This window comes from Lytechinus variegatus, chromosome 17, assembly GCF_018143015.1.
Source record: "Lytechinus variegatus isolate NC3 chromosome 17, Lvar_3.0, whole genome shotgun sequence".
NCBI lineage: Eukaryota > Metazoa > Echinodermata > Echinoidea > Temnopleuroida > Toxopneustidae > Lytechinus > Lytechinus variegatus.
In genome coordinates this window covers 28,741,548-28,760,924 of record NC_054756.1, presented here as the reverse complement: position 1 = coordinate 28,760,924, position 19,377 = coordinate 28,741,548, and the positions used below count along the sequence as shown (strand labels likewise).

The 19,377-nt window shown below is 37.1% G+C and overlaps 1 protein-coding gene across 1 annotated transcript; it reads left to right on the top strand.

The window, feature by feature from the left end:
- Positions 1–2,093: 2,093 nt before the first annotated feature.
- On the top strand, positions 2,094–17,674 carry LOC121431140 (mucin-5AC-like). Its single transcript, XM_041628646.1, has 9 exons — positions 2,094–2,342; positions 4,008–4,139; positions 5,939–6,124; positions 6,966–7,259; positions 8,303–8,620; positions 9,298–9,558; positions 10,189–10,392; positions 12,708–12,804; positions 16,273–17,674. The coding sequence occupies exons 1-9, from the start codon at positions 2,264–2,266 to the stop codon at positions 16,859–16,861; spliced, it is 2,160 nt and encodes a 719-aa protein (XP_041484580.1). The 5' UTR covers positions 2,094–2,263; the 3' UTR covers positions 16,862–17,674.
- Positions 17,675–19,377: the final 1,703 nt, after the last annotated feature.

The window sequence follows — 19,377 nt, the reverse complement described above, 5'->3', positions numbered from 1 at the left end:
AATCAGCTTATCATTTTTTTGTGTGAGGATATTCAATAATTGATTAAATGAAAACGGTCGATCGCCATCTACGGCTTGTCATCAAATGATGTTTGTGAATGCGGAGGCCAGCGGATCGTGGTAAGCGTATGGAAATAAAGATGAGTAAACTAGACACGATAGTAGTTCGGATTTACGCCCTCTCGGGTCCCTTTGCTCCTGCAATTGGTGGATGTCATGGGACCCTCCCCCCCCCTGGACTATGCGTATAGACCCCTCCATCCACCGTTACAAAATTACCAGGATAGCAAAAACAGAGAAGTTGAATGAGAATGTACGGAGTAAGAAAAGTAATAGACTGCCACCTCCTCCCCTTTCAGGACTACGCGTCGAAACGAGAAACTACAACCAGAGAATGTTAGGAAAGAAAATGGAATGAGATGGTCTGGAGAGAGAAAAATAACAGACTCCCAAGCCCGCCCCCCCCCCTTCAGGATTACACGTCAAAACCCAATTAACCACAAGAAAAATGGAGCTGAGAGAAACAAAGATGGAGAAATAAACAGAGTTGAGCATAAATAAATGAGGAATAGACAAACTGGAAATGGACAGTAGATGTAAGAAAGAAAAAGGGAAGAAAGGGAAAGAAAATAAAGAAAAAAAGTAAAAAAGGGAATAAGCCAGGAAAAAAGGTAGTGGGTGACGAAATAACTATTTAGAAAACAGCGTGAAAAGAGAAAGGCAAAAGGGGACTGATGAGATATCGGAAATTAGAAGAGAGAGGGAGAGATGGGGAAGAGAAAAAAAAGTAAAGTGGAAATAAATGAGGATATGGGAGAGGAAAGGGGGATACATATATATGATAGACATCGGTGAATGCTCGGGGTAAATCCATCAAAGATTTTAAAAGTCAACAGAACTCTAAGTTTTTGTTGTGTGACGTCACAAATATTTGTTCTGTAAAAATCAATTAACTTTATGCATTTCATATCGCATAAAACATGGGCGGCTGCTCGTATATGACGTTGCAAATATTTTTTTTTTACTTTTTTCGGCCATTCTTAAATCGAACTTTTTTGTTTCCATGGTGAACTTCTCATTTAAAACAACAAGTTTAGCGCTGCAATTATCATCATAAGGAGGTTGCTCACTCTCTCATTCGCTTACTCGGGTGTATTTGAAACAAAAAAGTATTGCCATTTCAATTATTATAAAATCATTATTATAATTTCTACAATTATCGCTTCGATTAACAGTATTACTATCGCTTCCATTCTAACCCCTAAGTAACATGACTGTCATCATTGTCATCGTTAGCATAGTTGTTATGGTAATAATTTGTTTTAGCGAGAAAACATAATTACATTCAACTAATATCAAAATCTGATCTAAGAATAGTGTTCGCGCAATGATCGAACTGTGACATGATTATTTCCAGATACTATCAAGCCCTTCTAATCCGATTTACCTGGGATTATCCATACTTTTTTCATCAGGGGAGGGAGGGGAGTGGAGTATCCCACTTCAGGATAATCTATCGTTTGGTCTATTTCGACTAGTATTAAGCCATATTGGTTAAAATCAATATTAACTAACATCCAATCAGTCGAATAATAGTTCGTTAATAACCCATTATGAGTCAAATGTATGTTCGTTGTAGATTCTGTATAGGATAAAGAAATATTTTTTTGAACCGATAGAGCAAAGGTGCTTGGGATGTTGTACATGTTGTACTTGTACATCAAATTGGCATTCCTGAAAAATAACACCCTTTCAGATTAGTCAGAAGAGTCCTAGTTTTATTTTGAAATGCGAATACTTTACGATTATGATCATTCTTGCAGTACTGTAAGGTAAACCCTGGAAAAAGGAGTAAACCTTGTAATAAGTACTCAGCAAGCAGGCGGTACCCTCTAGCAAATATTCATATTCAATTGTAAAGAGACAGAAAGGAACTTTTCTGGTCGGTCGCATCCCGTGTATCTGAGGCACACACCTAATTCATACCATTGGCTCTGACGTTTACATATTTCTGCATGGTCGAATGGCTAAACTTTGTGTCTTTGACAATAGATACTTCTCTCCCAACGTGAACTTTGCTTTGGGAGTGAGGAATACGATATATTTTGGTATAGTGCAAGAAATATGAAAAGCGGCTACACACCCATTACCAGTCCTGCATACGTTGGTGGTAGACAGGACTTTACCTGTACTAGAGATATAACTGCTGCAGTTTAAATAAATTGCAATGGATGTGTAATTGGATATTGATTTATCATCCGTCATGGATTTTCATATTCTATTCTGGACTCAATTCATGCTACTAGCTTTCAGAGGTTCAGGAATAGTCGGACAATCACCAGGTAAATGTATTCTTGTTTAAGCGTATTTGGGATTAAATACGTACATTATATGAGCCACGCCTTTGGTATATTGTCAGACTCTGTTTATTAATAATGGTATCATGCACTCTTCGTGATAAGAATAACAGCCGATGTGTATTTCAGAAAAATAATTATGCTTTTTTTCATACTTAGATCAGTCTGATTATATGACAAATAAACTGGGGTAAATATAGGCCTAAGGTTAAGAACATATACAGGAAAAACGATATTCATTTTTTTTTCATACGACGCTTTTGAACCTCACAAAAGTAGTTTAAAAGGTTTACAAAATTGTTTTAGAAATATGACTTAATATCAGTGGTCCTTAAATTCATGGGGTGTGGGTACATGCGTGTGTATTTTTTTTCAGACGTGCATCAAATATGATTATTCAAGTTTCCGCCTTTAATGTATATGTCACTATTCGAATGACGTGAACAAGTTTTGAACCTATAACCTCTGCATCAATTTGCAACGCTACAAAGCCCATGTTAGGGTGGGACAAAATTTCAAAGTGGTATTAATTTGTATATATATATGAATATATGAAAAAAAATCCAAAAGGAGCTAAATCTACTTTAGGCATTTTAGTGTAAATCAAGGTTTTTTTATCCACCACTTTCCCTTAGCTACTGTTGTTTAATGTTGAAATATAGGATAGAACTATCATCTTGTAATAATTAAATCATGATTTCAATAATCTAGCATTCATTATCATTTTTTGTACATAATTTTTGAAATTTCATCTTTAATGGATTTAGCTTCTTTTGGAACAAAACTTAGTAAAATGTCAATGATACAAATTTAAACATATTTCATTTTGGAAATTGAACAGCAGGTGCAATACACCGAGTGAACATCTCCTCTTTGACGAATGTATTTGTTTTCAACGTGCATAGGCTGTGACTGTCCTATACACGGGACCAACATTTGCGTCCTTTCCGATGGACGGAGTGTTTTCCAACTGCATTCACACCTGCACTGAATGCAGTGGTGAGGCACGCTAACACACAACGCTATATACACTGTAGCATCAGATTTTTTGTCAGACGCGTTTCCGCATGAGCGGGACTCGAACCCCTCACGTTGAGATCTACGATCTTATCCGAAACATGCGCTCTAACCGACTGAGCTACACTGCCTCACATAATTTATGATGTTTATCCATTGAAAATTACAGAAAAAAGAGAGACAAATATATATATTTTTTTCTTTAATGAGGACGGTGTCTATTCGATATTTAATTCCAAAAGGAGCTAAATCACAAAATATTTCTGGAAATGTAAAATTTTGTTATTTTCAGCAAAATTTACACTGATAGTGTAAACTTGTATCCACAACCTAAAGAATTGAATGCATAACTTTATGTAAAATAGGAATAATAATCCATTTTAAGTAAACGTATAGTGGACTTAGCTCCTTTGGCACAAAACTGTTTTGGATATAGCTTCTTTTGGAACAAAACTCAAATTTGCAATTAATTTTTGCCAACTTTTCCAAAAAGTAAATTCAATCGCGATATGTTGCATTTTAATCCCACGCCTAAGATACATATATTTGTAAAAAAAATCAATTTTGGTCAAAAGTGGATCAAGCTCCTTCTGGAATCAAGCTCTTCATATATATCTATTTTTTTTTCTTTAGGTGACGTGAGACTGGTTGATGGCAGCTCTTCTCTAGAAGGAAGAATAGAAGTATATTATAATGGTGTTTGGGGGACGATATGTGACATCGGATGGGATAGCACGGACGCTGGTGTTATCTGCAAACAATTAGGTTTGTATGAAAATTATGGCGATAGGTTAGATGGCTATACTCAAGGCTGAAAATAAATATCAATAAATGAAATGATATTAAATGAGAAAAACAGTGAAGTTTCATAAATTTTGATTAAAAAATAGATCAACGTTGATTTGAATGAAAACAGAAAAACGTCTATAAACATTAACACTAAAAATTCATCAAAGTTTCGCTTAATTTTACAAAATAGCTATGTGCACATCCTGACCAGTATACAAATGAAGGGACTGATGATGTCATCCACTCACTACTTCTTTTGTATTTAATTATATGAAAAATATTCTAATTTTCTCCTCAATGTGCTGTTAAACAAAGTTTTATTCCTCTTTAAAATGTGGTATCACCATTGTTTTAGTATTCCATGGTTCATTCTTGTTTACCTTAATGTCAAATCAGCAAAAAAATGAAATACAATGTAATTTAAACAACAAAAACAACAAAAGAAATAGCGAGTGAGGGACATCAGTGACTTTCTATTTTGCATGTCCCTGAGTTGTACATATAACTGATTTTCGTGTGAAAAATAGGTGGTAATTTAAAATTCCATTTAACTTAGTAATTTTTATATCCGATTTTGATGACGTTTTTTAGCGTTATGCTTGTTTGAATTTTCTTTATTGAATCATTTTTTGTGGGTGGACTTGATCTTCAACGGTATTATGTGAAAACAGATAAAATTATGTTCATCCCAATGAGGTGGGCTGTTAATACCAGAAAAACCCACTTTCCACTTTCATACTATACATGCTATATATACATATCAAACTTATCATACATGTGTGTACAATATGTTTCCCTTGAAACAGAATACTATAGCTATAATTTAGCAATAAATTTTAAGTGTATATTCTCGAAATACGAAGTATATTTTTGAAGTAGAAAATGAAATATAAGTTCATATAACACAGTGTCAAAGAACAAGTTGTATATGGCAAGCATTAGGCATTGCGTAATCCGCGACGACACGCATAATTCCATTTAGCCGAAATAATGCAAAACGTTGACTTGTTATATTCTTATCTGATTTATTTTGTATTTTGTGTGTCTTTTTTTTACTTCTATTTGCATGTACTCCTCAAAATGTTTTTTTTTTCGCCTGAAATGTTTATGAGCATAAGTATGCCCCGAAGTATAAAGGGAAAGGTATGTAATCTTAAAAATTTTCCCTGTTTTTTTTTAACTTGTCACTGGCTCCATGTTAATCACATTCGCATTTATTGACATATGTGTATTCTTCAGAACAAATACATTTCAGCATCTAAGGGCCTATTGTCCATTGCTTAGAAATATATTTTGTTAGTTAAGCAGGGGTACTCGGGAGTTTTGGCAACTGCGGCGCCGAACGCTTTCGCAAACATAGAGAATGTATTGTAAAATGCCCTTCGTGAAAATGAAGTTTTTGTCGAGAGTTGGTGAATCGAAACAGCAGATTCATACATCAATCTTGGAAAAAGACTATTGCTATTTTCGTTAGCTTCCAACGGTAGGGCGAAACTGTTTTTCCGATTTACCAATTTTCGACAAAGACCTCCCAAATTCTTAAAGTGATTTGACTTTGCATTTTTAATGCATTTGCTGTGTTCTCGGAGTCGTTCTCCGTCGCTTTCTGACATCTCTCACAAAAACTCTTAACATACATGTACCCTGGATCTAATTGATATATCCACGAGCTTCTAATATGATTGAGACACTGCTTCAAAACTTGCAGTGACCTCTTCTTGTTCATAACGTGACCTTTTTTTTATCTCGTTCTTTTAATTTCTCATATGACGTAGGTTTTCAAGTTTCCTTGGGAACGAACATCCCAAGATTTGGGCAAGGTCCGTTCACACAGACAGTCTGGTTAATGAATGTCCAATGCGAATCTTCAGATGAAAGTCTTAACGAATGTGTTACCAGTGACCAGTGGGGACAAGCTTCAGCATGTCCTCATAGTAAAGATGTGGGTGTTAGATGCTCAGGTACGTCTTCCAAGAATGGACATTAATGAGGAATGAAATTTACTTTCTTCACTGATACTAATTAAATATATTTCTGTTTAATATTCATTATTCATAATTCATTAGAATATATAACACAGTCAATTCTCAATCTATTTTTTCTGTATCTCATGTCAAACTTAATTTCTGGTAAAAAACGTGTCAATGAATGGTTCATGATGATTAGCATCCGATGATTTGGCACCTGACGTTCCATAAATGGGTGGTTTTAGTTTATAACCTAGGTTAAATTGATAGATAGTTTTATTATTTTGTAGTTCAATTTTCACTCAGATATGCAAAATGAAGATTAAGACGAGGGTGGAAGACAATAGAAAAATCACGTGACAGCTAAGGGAATTGTAAAATCGAAAAAGCCAGTTTGCATGGTTAAGTTGACTACTCTACATTCTTAGAGAGGATAGGCTGACTTAACAGATATGATATTTTTTTTAAATAGAATTCTAACCGATGATTTTATTTAAGGATTTGGTTACCTTTTACCATTTATTTGTGTGTAGGGTGGTATCGTGCACACATTCAACAACGCGTTGGTGAAGTTTTCCTATCCTAAGATTGTAGTGGTTAAAATGTCTAAATACATAAAATTTATTCCCTGACAAAATTGTTTTGAAAAATAAAATCAAATAAAAGTAAGACGAATATAACCAGCAACACAAAAAACCTTCTCAATCTAGCCATGGACGATACAAAGAACGTAGTTGTCAGAGACCCTTCTGCATGCCCGTTTGTATAATTATAATGATCTCCAATGGCCTTTTAACAAGATATATGCCAAATGTTGTTTTATCTCTATTTCTAGGTTTAAACGTGGGGATTGCACCAAATTATCAAGGATGTTACCGTTTCGAAGATGCACTTTTATCAACAACAGCAATTTCTTTTCAGTTAAACACGATTGAAACATGTTTAGAACACTGTTCAAGGGATTCTATGTTTGCTGGTTTATATGGAACAACATGTACCTGTGGTGATCAGATCCAACAACCTGCCCAGTCTGTTGATAACATCATGTGTAAAATGCCATGTCCGGGTAACTCAGCTCAGCTTTGTGGTGATGATGAGACCAATAATGAATTTGTATCTATTTATTCTGGTAAGTATATCAGTGGCGAATCAACACCCCCTTTTTACCCTCACCTCCTAAAAAAAATGAATAAAATAAAATAAAAAATCAGGGGGCTCAAATGGCGTATGGGGCAACAAATGTGAAGAGCTGTGAGCGAGCGAAATGAACGAGCTAAAATGTGATATTTTCAATACAAGAATCATTTTTTAAATTGTTTTTGTTTAGACAGATGATTTGAAAATCATCACATATCACCCTTTTCCTTTCTTTTTTTTACCGTTCTCCTTTTTTGTTTTCTTGGTCGTTGAGAAGTACAATGTATGATAATATGAACACAAAGAAATGAGATTGCTATGAATGTAACTGATTCACCTCGTCAATATTACTGTTTCCACCTTCAAGATCAGAAGAAAAAAGGAAACGAAGGATGACCATCTCATAAAAAATAGAACGAATAGTGGAATTTAATTGGGCATCCATTCCTGATCGTATCTTAATCTGGATAGCAAAAAAAGGCAGCTTTCCGGACTTGTTTTTAACACCTAACTACATTAGATCTCAATCAGTGAATGGTTCTATATGAGGAAAAGTTGGAAAACTGGTAATCTTGTGTATTGTAAGAGTTTTAGTGTTGTGTGTGTAAATTCATTTACTGAAATACATATTTGATATTGACTATAGCCCTCCCCCCAAAAAAAAAATGAAAAGGCTCGATAAATTGCATACAGTAAATTAAAAAAAATCTGAAGGACATGGTGCAAAACTTGAAATCTATTTTTGTCCGATTTTAATGACCTACGTAATTACGTGCACTTTACCTTTACCATCAATTCACACCAACCTAAAATCAGAATGGAGGACTCCTTAACTAGCATGTATGAATGTGTTCGTGAGATAATACAATTTTCAATAATATTCAGGGGCCGCGAAAGCCCCTGAATATGCACCCCCGTGTACAAAAACGAAAAAATGACCATACGATTGTGATTTGAAAACCGTTCCGCGGCCCGGGCCTGATATTGAAACAGTATTCTTTTATCCAATTTGATTCAATTCTTGATTCTTTCCAGTGTCTATTGGGGATGACTACCTAGCATCGCCATGGTTACCCGGTGATTACGTCATATCTAGTTCATCACAACCAGCCAACCTCGTCTCCAGAATCAATGTGACTGCATCATCAGGAGGAATCCTGCTTCAGGTTCTAGCTCTAGACCTCGCACCAGGAGACACGCTGACTGTGGAGGTTGGAGGTATGACCATTAACCCTACAGAACCAGGTGACACTGTGCTGTCCGGGTTATCAACCACACCGACAACTATAACTGCAACGTTGATGAGGGCTGCGAACTCGCCTGGAGCATCGGGGTACCTTATCACCTCTGCCGGTACGTTAGACTTTTTTGTAGTAGCCTACTTGCCTACATGTCTATGAGTAAAGGTTGTTATCACACACTTAATATTATAATTTGTATTCCGATGATTAAATACATGTATGGACACCACCACATTGAGCATTTTGAAACGCTACCTGGTGGTAATTGTTCAATCATATTATGATCCCGTCAGGAGCTTAACGCCAACAAGTTAAACATAGATGAGTATGATATCCACTCTTGCATTTTATTCGTGTAACGCTGTGCATATGCATGCTCTTTAAATTCAAGTGAAAAAACAACTTTCATAATTTTCCTATTCCAAATCAAGCTCATGACGACGGTCTCCTGCGTTCTGAAATTTAATTAAATAATATTTTTCATATACTTTTTTTATATTCAGAAAGAGATCGTAAATGATACGTGTGTCTAAAATGTATATACATGTAATTGTAAAATCTATGTAATAATTGATTATGTTGTCATGGTTGTATTATGTTGAACATGTTGAACGCATAAATAAATTTCAAGCAAACAAACAAAGCAAACAAAATCTAATTCTTATTTATATTTTTCTGTTTTTCTATATGGATCGCCTTTGTTAGGGTCGACTTGACTTTTAACTATAAACAAACATAAAGTGCATTCGTAATCCTTTTACCATAATCACCACCGTCATCATCATACAGAACCTCCTTTAACAACAACGAATCCGAATCCTCCAACTATGGCCACGATGCCCCCTTCTCAGGCCACTGCTACAGCTGCAACTAATCCGTCAGTTGTGACCACACCGTCTATAGCACCAACTGCTACAATACCTGCAGCAACCAATCAAGGTACGGATGAGACCACGCCAGTGACGTCAGTCACCCAACCCCCTGTGAATACATCTCCTGTTGCCCCTGTACCTACGACCTCAAGCACCGACGCTCCAACTGCAAATGTTTGTAAGTATTGTTAAACTTACATCAAACATGTCAGGCAGGACCGGATATTATTAATTGCCTTAATTGTGGAGCGTTGTGGCCCAGTGGATTAGTCTTCGGACTTTGAAACAGAGGGTCGTGGGTTCATTATCCCAGTCATGGCGTAATTTCTTTCAGCAAGAAACTGATCCACAATGTGAAGCACTCAACCTACGTGAGGTAAATGGGTACCGGTAGGAGGCAATTCCTTAAAAAGCTGTGTGCGCTATGAACGCCTAGCTTAGCCGGGTAATATAGGAGCCATTTGAGCACCTAACAAGGTGGGTATGTGCGCAAAATAAATACCCTATATAATTATTGCAATGCAGTGATTTCTTTTTAAATGACCTAAAACGAACTTAAGCTTATTTACAGTAAATTAAGGTGAGTTGTGTTTTAATTGACGAAGATTTTGTCTTTTTTTCCGCGAGTGGTAATCATAATCTATTAATTAGAATGATTGATTTTTGTGTGTGTGTCTTCTTTTACCAAAACTGGCATTATACGGTTAATGTCACAGAGATCAAGTGTCGAAATCTTATAGATACACTTGTAGGCATTCCTAATGGTCTTCAAATCATTAAAATCTCCGTAACTCTTTGGATCCTCCAGCCACTTGTGACCATCCAGTCGTAGATGGAGGGCGCATCATAGAATCAGACCTGAGTTCTTACCAGGTTGGTCAGGGTGTGATCCTTGACTGTGATGCGGGTCTGAACCCTGTTGAGAATACAACTCTGCAGTGCCAATCCGACGGGACATGGTCTCCATTACCAACCTGTACTTCAACTGGTCTGGAAGTCTGGATGATTGTTGGTAAGTTATTTCAGGCCCTCGTTTCATTTAGTCTTCTAATCTAACCACATTCCCTATAGCATTACCACTAACAGCCGATAAATGTAAATGATTTCGGTAGCTTCAAACTTGTATTTGAATATTGTTAATATGATTTTTTTTTCTTCATTTCATTCAGATATCTTTTTTTGTCCAATATGAAATGCTTTCATAACGCAAGGAGATTGATTTCTGAGCCACACTTTCCATCGTTTCGAGAAAAATGCATAACCCGGGCAGTAAAAATGTGTTCCATTACGACATGTGAACCTGCTTCAATATGCAATCAGTTTCATAGGTGAATGCATGAAATATATGGGGTTTATTTATGTTTTCTATACACCAAAAATCATGGCTTCCGTAAGCAATGGTATTAATGTTGCCAACATAATGTATTAAAATAGTCATTCAACGCTCACTGCGTATCAGATGCATTATTAACTGTTTCTGTGGCATAGAATTAGGTTTTTTTCGTAAGCGTGGATAACCATTTTGTTTACATTAGAGAGTGGAAGGTTTTTATCTCACCTGCCTAGCAGAGCGAGACTAAAGGCACCACTTTTCCGGCGGCAAAGACGGCGGCGTCGTCAACATTGAAATCTTAACCAAGGTTAAGTTCTTGAAATGTCATCATAACTTATGAAGTATATGAACGCAGTTAATGAAACTTGACGTTGGGGTAATCAAGTATTACCAAATATCCTGCTGGGGTTTCAGGTCACATGACCAAGGTCAAAGATCATTTATGGTCAATGAACTAACACCATGTTCGGGGAATCTTAACCAAGGCTAAAGTTTTTGAAATGTCATAACTTTAAAATTTTATGAAACTAGCTCATGAAACTTGAACATAAGGGTAATGGTATAACAATGGACATCCTATCTGAGGTTTAAGTCACATGGCTTATGTCATAGGTCATCTTGGATCAACAACTTTGGCCATGTCGGGGTATTTGTTGAATTGCCATTACAACTGTAAATGTTTATGGATCTAGTTCATGAAACCTGGACATAAGAGCAATCAAGTATCACCAAAAAAGTTTCAAGTAACATGCCCATGCAGGGTCAAAGGTCATTTTAGGGTCAATAAACTTCTGCCATGTTGGTGGTATTTTCTAAATTGCCATCATAACTTTAAAAGTTTATAGATCTACTTCATGCTTAGGTCAAAGGTCAGTTAGGCTCAGTGAGAATGTAGTATTTTATTATCATATAAGTTTTTCAATAATAACTATTTTATTAGTTGTTTTTCAAAGTCAGCACTGCTTTTATATTGAATGGCGTAATGCAGGTGAGACTGCCAGAGGCGCTCCACCTTTTTTTAATATTGCGTTACTTCCAGCATATCCAGTATAGTAAGTTGAGAATGAATGTTGTTAATATCCCTTCGAGTGAATAGCGCCATCTATGATACATCCCTGCCAGATACATGCCTTTTGCCGTTAGCCGTCCTACACATTTTTTTATGATTTTTGTTATCACCTAGGGCCCGTCTCAATAAAGTGTGTTCGCTTTTTTAGTTTGGTATATTACCAGGGGATCCCTGATTGGGATTGACTGCTGAGTCATGTTACCATGATAGTTGCCATTATGATGAAGTTATTTCAGTTGTAACTCTTTATCAAACGGACCATTGACTTTTAAGGCTTAGTTGCCTGTATTCGAAGTGAAGGTTATTTATTGAATTAAAGAATGAATGCATGAATTATCCCATGCAGTAAATTCACAAGTTTATAGTCAATGATACATCATAAAACAAGAATAATTGGGACAACATGATTTTATGAATGCTAGTAAAGTCTGCGCCCTGTGACCATGATCTAACTCTGTGCTAAAATTATGGGAACCAAAAGTCACATTTTTTGTTTATACTATTTTTATTTATGTTTACTGGTGAATGTAACTATTTTATTTGCCCTTCCCAAAACAGTCATACATAGTAATAGATAATACTTTGTAGTGCGCAATTGAATAGGAAACTAGATAAACTGGCGCCTCATTAATGCAATATATCGTATTATAATTATTTAAGATTCTGTTTGTTTGTTTGTTTTAAATGCGGTGACACATTGGTAGTCTAATGTGATAGATCTACATGTACACAACTATTGACTAATCCATATATCAGTGTATATTAAACCTTGACTTTAGACAAGAGTATAAATTAAACCGGACTTCAGAATACGGGCCACTATTTTCAGGTTTAAATATAGGGGGGGGGGCAAATACATGTACTTTACTAGAACGTGCAAAGCTCTGATATATAATGTTTGTTTTTCATCTTATTTTTCTCCCAGTGATTGCGGTGGTGATCGCCCTTTGTCTCGTCATCCTGATCATCATCTTCCTCATCCTCGCAGTCGCGTTCGGAAAGAGGGAAAAAAGATATGGCGTGTAAGTATTAAATTTTTTTATTTACTGCATTTGGTCTACCCCCCCCCCTCGTCTCTCTCTCTCGTCTCTCTCTCTTTCTCTCCCTCTTTGTCATTCGATACTTGATACGATAATATGGCGGCTCAGCTACAGCCGGGGTAATAATATGATACCAAGTATCAAAGTGCAGTTGATTATATGCACATAGTAACTGCGCTATATAAATGGACATATTATTACTATTATTATTAATGAAATACGGCGGTCAGATGAGTTTGATTTTACCATCAATAGCATTACAACTACGAGAGTAGTAATGTTAAGTCAACACATCATTCACTGAACGGAATTAGTGTTAATAATATACATTTGACCTTCTTCTTGGTGCTACCGGGTTCGCGACTCAAACTTTCTATAAGAATGTATTTAAGTCATTGCACTGGTCGTCATGTCACTGCATAAAAAAGGGCGGTCAGAGGAGTATGACACTCTTTCCATTGTGTGATTTTCCAATCAATAGCATCAACAACACTTCAAGGGCAGTAATGTTCGGTTAATACATAATTCACTGATCGGAATCAGTGGTAGAAATACACATTTGATCTTCTTCTTGATGCTATCGGGTTCCAAATTCAATCTCTTTACACTAGTGTATTAACGCCATGGAGCTGGTCGTCTTGTCACTGGGTGAAACTGGTTCCCCTATTTACTTCAACCACAAGAATCACACCTAACTTGATACCAATCTTGAGTTTTCACCCTGGACTCCTATGATTATTTCATGGATTCGTATTAAGGTTCAACGTCTCAAATAACAATACTGGTCATTTGTATTCAAACACATTATAACATTTCTTTTACAAGTTATCATATATCATTGTGTCTTTATTTTGACAACATAAAAGCCTCAACAGCTCACACACATTCAGTGGTGGATCCAGAGGGGGGCGCCCCGGGCGAGCCCCCCCCCCCCCTATTTTCGCCGGATTTTTTTTTTTATGGTTATATTTACTGGATTGGTACAATGTAGTCAATTTCAAGGGCTAGATCTAGTCAAAACTATATTTTAACTTACGCTCATGGCCTCTGTGTTCGCACAAATGCACCTCTGTCATACTGTATTGCAATATGTAAATTCCGGAATTCCAGGGCGCGCAAGTCGATTGGTTGGAAAGTTGCACCACTTGTAATCGGGAGTTGCAGTGCAGTGACCAGTGTGAAGATGTTGGATTGGATATCATTTTTTCCCGAAATTTTGTGTTTTTTGTAACATGCGTTTGTCCGTCTTTATGGCAAATACATGTAAATTGTAAGTAACAGATCGCGAGAGAAAGTGTCAACGATGCGAATGATAATGTCTATCCCGAGATTATTCTTCACTCAAAGATGAAGCCCTATATCGGGCGCCACGTGCGCAGCATTATCATTCTGCCTTGGTCATGTACGTTTTCACTGAAATGTATAGGTCCAGTGGCGTAACTACGGGTTGGGGGGCATGGGGGGCACGTGCCCCCTCAATCGGCTGACAAAAAAAAAAAAAAAAAAAACGGGGAAAAGGAGAAAAAGAGGAAGAAAGGGAGAGAAACGTAGTGGAAAAGAAGACATTATTGTTCATTATAATGTTATATTATATCATAATTATGTTATATTACGTAAGAAACATTTCTTTTCATAACTTTATGAAACATAATTTGCATAGGGCCTATGTCTTCATTGTTCCTGGTGCTCGCATTGTCTGTTTACCGAGATATATAATCCTGTTATACTATAAAACCTCCCGTTTTCAAGTCAATATACAACAAACTGCCAAATGTATTTCCTCGCACTTCGAGTTATTATTGTTTTATGTACAATAGTGTGCTTCTTTTTCATGACTACTTAAAAGTGATGGCCCCATTTAAGGTCTTAATATAAATCATTTCCTGTCCGTGCTTACGTTCGCAGTGGTGGCTTTGTGTAATATGTCTGCTCTCCATGAATTCGTAGAATCAGTCCTTAAAATGTCCCTTTTTCTGATCTGAATATCAAAAATTTTCAGCTCGCGCTTCGCACTCGCATCATTTGGTTAGTGAACTACGTATGGTCTTCGTGAATTCCTACAAATAAGCCTTAAAATGCCCCCCTTCAGGTCTGCATTTCCTAAATTTTCAGCTCGTGCTTCGCGCTCGCAAGATTTGATTAGTGAGATGGGTATGATAATCATGATTACAAGTGCTTTATGTGCATGTTTAGATGTAATTCTAACAAAATAAGCAAGCGCTTATGGGCAATCGCACTAGATGACTATGGTGAGATGTGTATACTCTTAATGGATTCCTAAATATAGTCCTTAAAATCTTCCTGTTTGGAGAGTCAATATTTACAAAAATTTCAGCTCGCGCTTCGCGCTCGCATTATTTAGCGAGACAGGTACGTATCATGGTTACAAAAGACTGATTATAATGTCCCTATTTAGGTCTGAATATCCGTTTAATGGCACTGTCCTTAAAATGTCTCTGTTAGGTCAGTATACCTGGCAACTGGGCGCACTTCGCGCGCTCACGAAGTGACTCAAATTTTTTGCTGATGCCCCCCAATGCCGTAACCCACGGTACGCCACTGTATAGGTCAGACATATTTGTATTTAATGTAAACTAACTTTTACACTTTCTGGTAGATTCAGAGGCATATTATCCAGGGCGCCCCAACTAAGTTTCGCCGAAGGCAATCATTCCAACGAATTATTATCAAGGAGCAAAATTGTATATTCTCAATCACCAGTCGACCCCACTCCGCGTTTGCTGTGTATAGGCAGCTATATGTCAGCGTAAGGAGCGAAGATTTTATGTGACGGGAGGGGGGGGGGTGGGGGTTAGGGAGAATAAAAATACTTTCGTGCTGGGGAAAAACGTCCCGAGGACACATTGTGTATTGTTAAAAAGTAGAAATTGTGACATTAACCCCCCCCCCCTTACCCCATTTTTAATGTTTGATAATCTATAGGTTTGCTGATTACAATATATCGATTACAAGTCTCAGTTTCGTATCATTTAAATTTGACGTTTCAATCACACGATGCAAGCAAGTGAAGAGCCTTTGCCAAATGTATGTTTTGAATGACCGCTTGTCTGGAAACCAGCTCCTAAATGAGTCAGTATGTGTCTTTTATTCATGAAGTTACAGTGATTTAAGTGTGCATTTTTCTTCTAAAGGTGCTCTCAAAATACGACTTTTGGACATGATTTTTTGAAAAAGTCCTTGCCGTGGGAGGGGGGTATCCCCCTCCCACACCCTCGCCGCTGGCGCCCCCCCCCCCCTATTTCAAAATCCTGGATCCGCCCCTGACATTCATGACAAAGACACATAGACCCAGGCACATTTTTATCATATGGACACACAATTCCTGTTATATTCATTCGGTGCAATTCCTTTTTACCTTCATCTTTATTTCAAACGCCTTTAAATTAATTTAACATCATCCATTTTTTTATATCTTCTTACTTCGTTAAGACGTGAGGACGATGAGGTTCGTGCAATCACCCACATGCAAACTCCAGCAGACAACGATTACACGAGTAGGCCTCCTCTTATTCCCATCAACGAGTCATCAGCAGCGGGGCTATCAAGGCAAGGCACAAACATCAGCACCGCCTCCACCTTAGGCATCCCGCCTCCACCTCCTGCTCCAGCGCCTCCTCCTCCTACTCAATCAAATGCCGTGCAGCAGACGGAACCAATCATCCAGGATCCACCATCTGAGCCGGCCCCCGACCCTCCATCACCAACCGAGTCTTACCCTCCCAGAGACTACCCCGGGGCTGGTAGACCCAACTCCGTAGTCTCCAACGGTGTATCCAATGGCCACGTCGGCAACCTGGGAAACGAAGAAAGGCAAGCTGTGGAACAACTCATCAATGCTGTTAGAGCTTATGATGATAGTCCTGGGGTTGGTTTGTATGGATCTGTTCCTCCTCGACACCTACGAAGTGGGTCCAGTTTGTCAGTGATTTCCAACCCTGGCCGTGTCACTGATGGAAGGTCAAGTCCTAGGTACAGCGGTAACCTAAGATCGGTTCAATTTGATCCACATAGACCATAGATATTACTTAATTTACATAGCCTGGATTCTTATACATATAGCCATTATATTAATTGGTTAAAAATAAATATCAAAAGTTGCGTAGTCGGCCGAGACCTTTTTACCAGCTCAGAATCCATGTGTAACCAAAACAGAGACATTTAAAACACCATCGTTGGTATTCTCCTTCCACTGATTAAGTTAAACATTGGCCAACATGTAGAGTCTGCTATCTCATACACCAATGGTGAATGGGATTGCAGGGATTCTCCAAAAATATATCATAGTACGACGTCTTGACAGGAGAATCACTGGACTCCTCATAATTATGTTTAGGCCAGAATGCGGTTCAAGAATTAAAGTAGAATGCTTTTACAATCATTAACTGGACGCTTTCTGGAACATAGCTAACAAATTGTCAAAAGCCCTTCATGCCAAAGCAGTCTTTGTCGAAAATCTGTGAATCAAAACAGTAGGCCTAGTGTCGTCCGTGACTCTGGTCCAAATGGCATAGCCTTCAGCTCAGAATTTTCCTGGTTTACTAATATTCGACGAAGACTTTTCAGCTGTTCATTGTATTTTGACGATCATTTTCAATAGATTTTCTATGATGTAAAATCCGTCCTCGTTGCGATTGCAAAAACTCTATTGATTCGAAATGTAAAGAAGCTTAGTGCGATTCTCGCTGAAAGAGGCAGGCTTGAACTGTATGCCTAATTTGTTGGTGCCCAGAAAAAACAAAAATATGTCACAATAAGAAGAAAATAAACGATAAATCAAGATGAACATGTACGTGTCTCTTTTGGTGTATAATGTTATTCACATGTATCAAATGTGAAACAAAATATGAGGTCTAGAATTACACATAAAACAATAAATCTTTTCAAAATGAACGAATTTTTTGTTCATTTTTATTTAAAATTTGATTAGACTGATTCTTAGATTTCTCAATCGCATTTCTGCATGTAACCACTCAATTATTTTAATCCTCTCTTTTCTTGTTTACTTATTAAGTAGTGGAAGGCGGGGTAAGATGGGCATATGGGCAAGTTGAGCCACCACCCCCAGGCCGATAATGAATGAGTCAGACATTGTGGTGGTGTCATGTATTGGTGACCCATTACATAACCCCTAACCCCACCACATTGTTTCCAATTTACAAACAAAAAATACTTTTTAGAGGGGAAAATACAAAATTTAGCCAAAAAAGTAAAAAAAAGTGTGTGAAATAGATGAGTGTTTTTTTACACACACATGTCTTTAAATATAATAAAGTCACAAGAACAGCAATGTTAGTCCAGGTATGGATCTTCATTCTGGTCATAGTCTTTTACATGATAAATGCATAAGAAATATGTGGATGCGAAATTATCGCATTAAGTTCAGGCTGGGGTAAGTGGAGCCAGCCAACCTGGGTCAAGTTGAGCCATGGTAATTCTTATGTTAACGTATTTAAAAAACAAATCTTAAAAAGCCATCGATATGCAAGCAGAAAGGATCAAATTTACAGATAAATTCCAGTAGTTGCAGTTAACACTGATTTCATGAGAATGTCTGTAAAACAAGGCTTAATTGCCAGTATATTATCGAGGATCTAGATCTGGTACAGTTACATTAACTGGACTTTGTGAAATCTTGAAATCTACGCTGAAAAATGTTCACACCGAAACTCCCCAACACAGATAAGCGCACGTGGGACAATGTATAATTATTGCTTAGGGCGTCGGGCCCGACGCCCTACCCGAATCCCGTGCTTATTTGCTGATTTCTCAGCAATTACACAATTTCTTCCAGAATCCTTTGGCACATGCGTTTTATTTATACAAACAGACACTTTAGTAGTCATTTCATTGGATTCTGTATGAACTCATTTTGATATCGTTACCAAAACTAGCATTTACCTTTAAATGACTATTCTTTTCCTTTTAGAGGATTTGTATTTATCGATAATTAGCAAGTGAAAAGACTTTAAATAAAAAAAATTGTCATGCTGGATCTTCCCCCATACATTACATTTTTTACATAGTTTTTGTGGCTAAACTTACCCCAGAAGGTGGCTCAACTTACCCCACCGATGGGGCAAGTTGAGCCATTTGACATCTCTTTTTTCAAAGTTGACAATGACTTTCAGTCTGTTGGTAGACAGTTATACAGAGGTGAAAAATATTTCAGAAGAATCAAATTTTAAGGCAAGATACTTATTTCTTCAAGATTACTTATCATATCAATTCTAACATGCAAAAGAAAAAGGTGTCACAACTTACCCCGCTTTCCCCTACAGTATATTGTACAGTCTAAACCGGGTTAACTTTTGTGAATACCTTCCCTAAATGTAGTTTAATCAGGGAGATATTTGATTATCGTATATATTGAAATGGATACTATGTATACGAAAAGAATTAACATGCATTCCAAGTAAATTTATTTTTTAAGAAGTGAATCACATGGGATATTTCATTTCAATTTGGATAAATTGAAATGAATGAATTGAAATGAATGAAACGATTTGGATAAATTCTTAATTATCATGAATCATA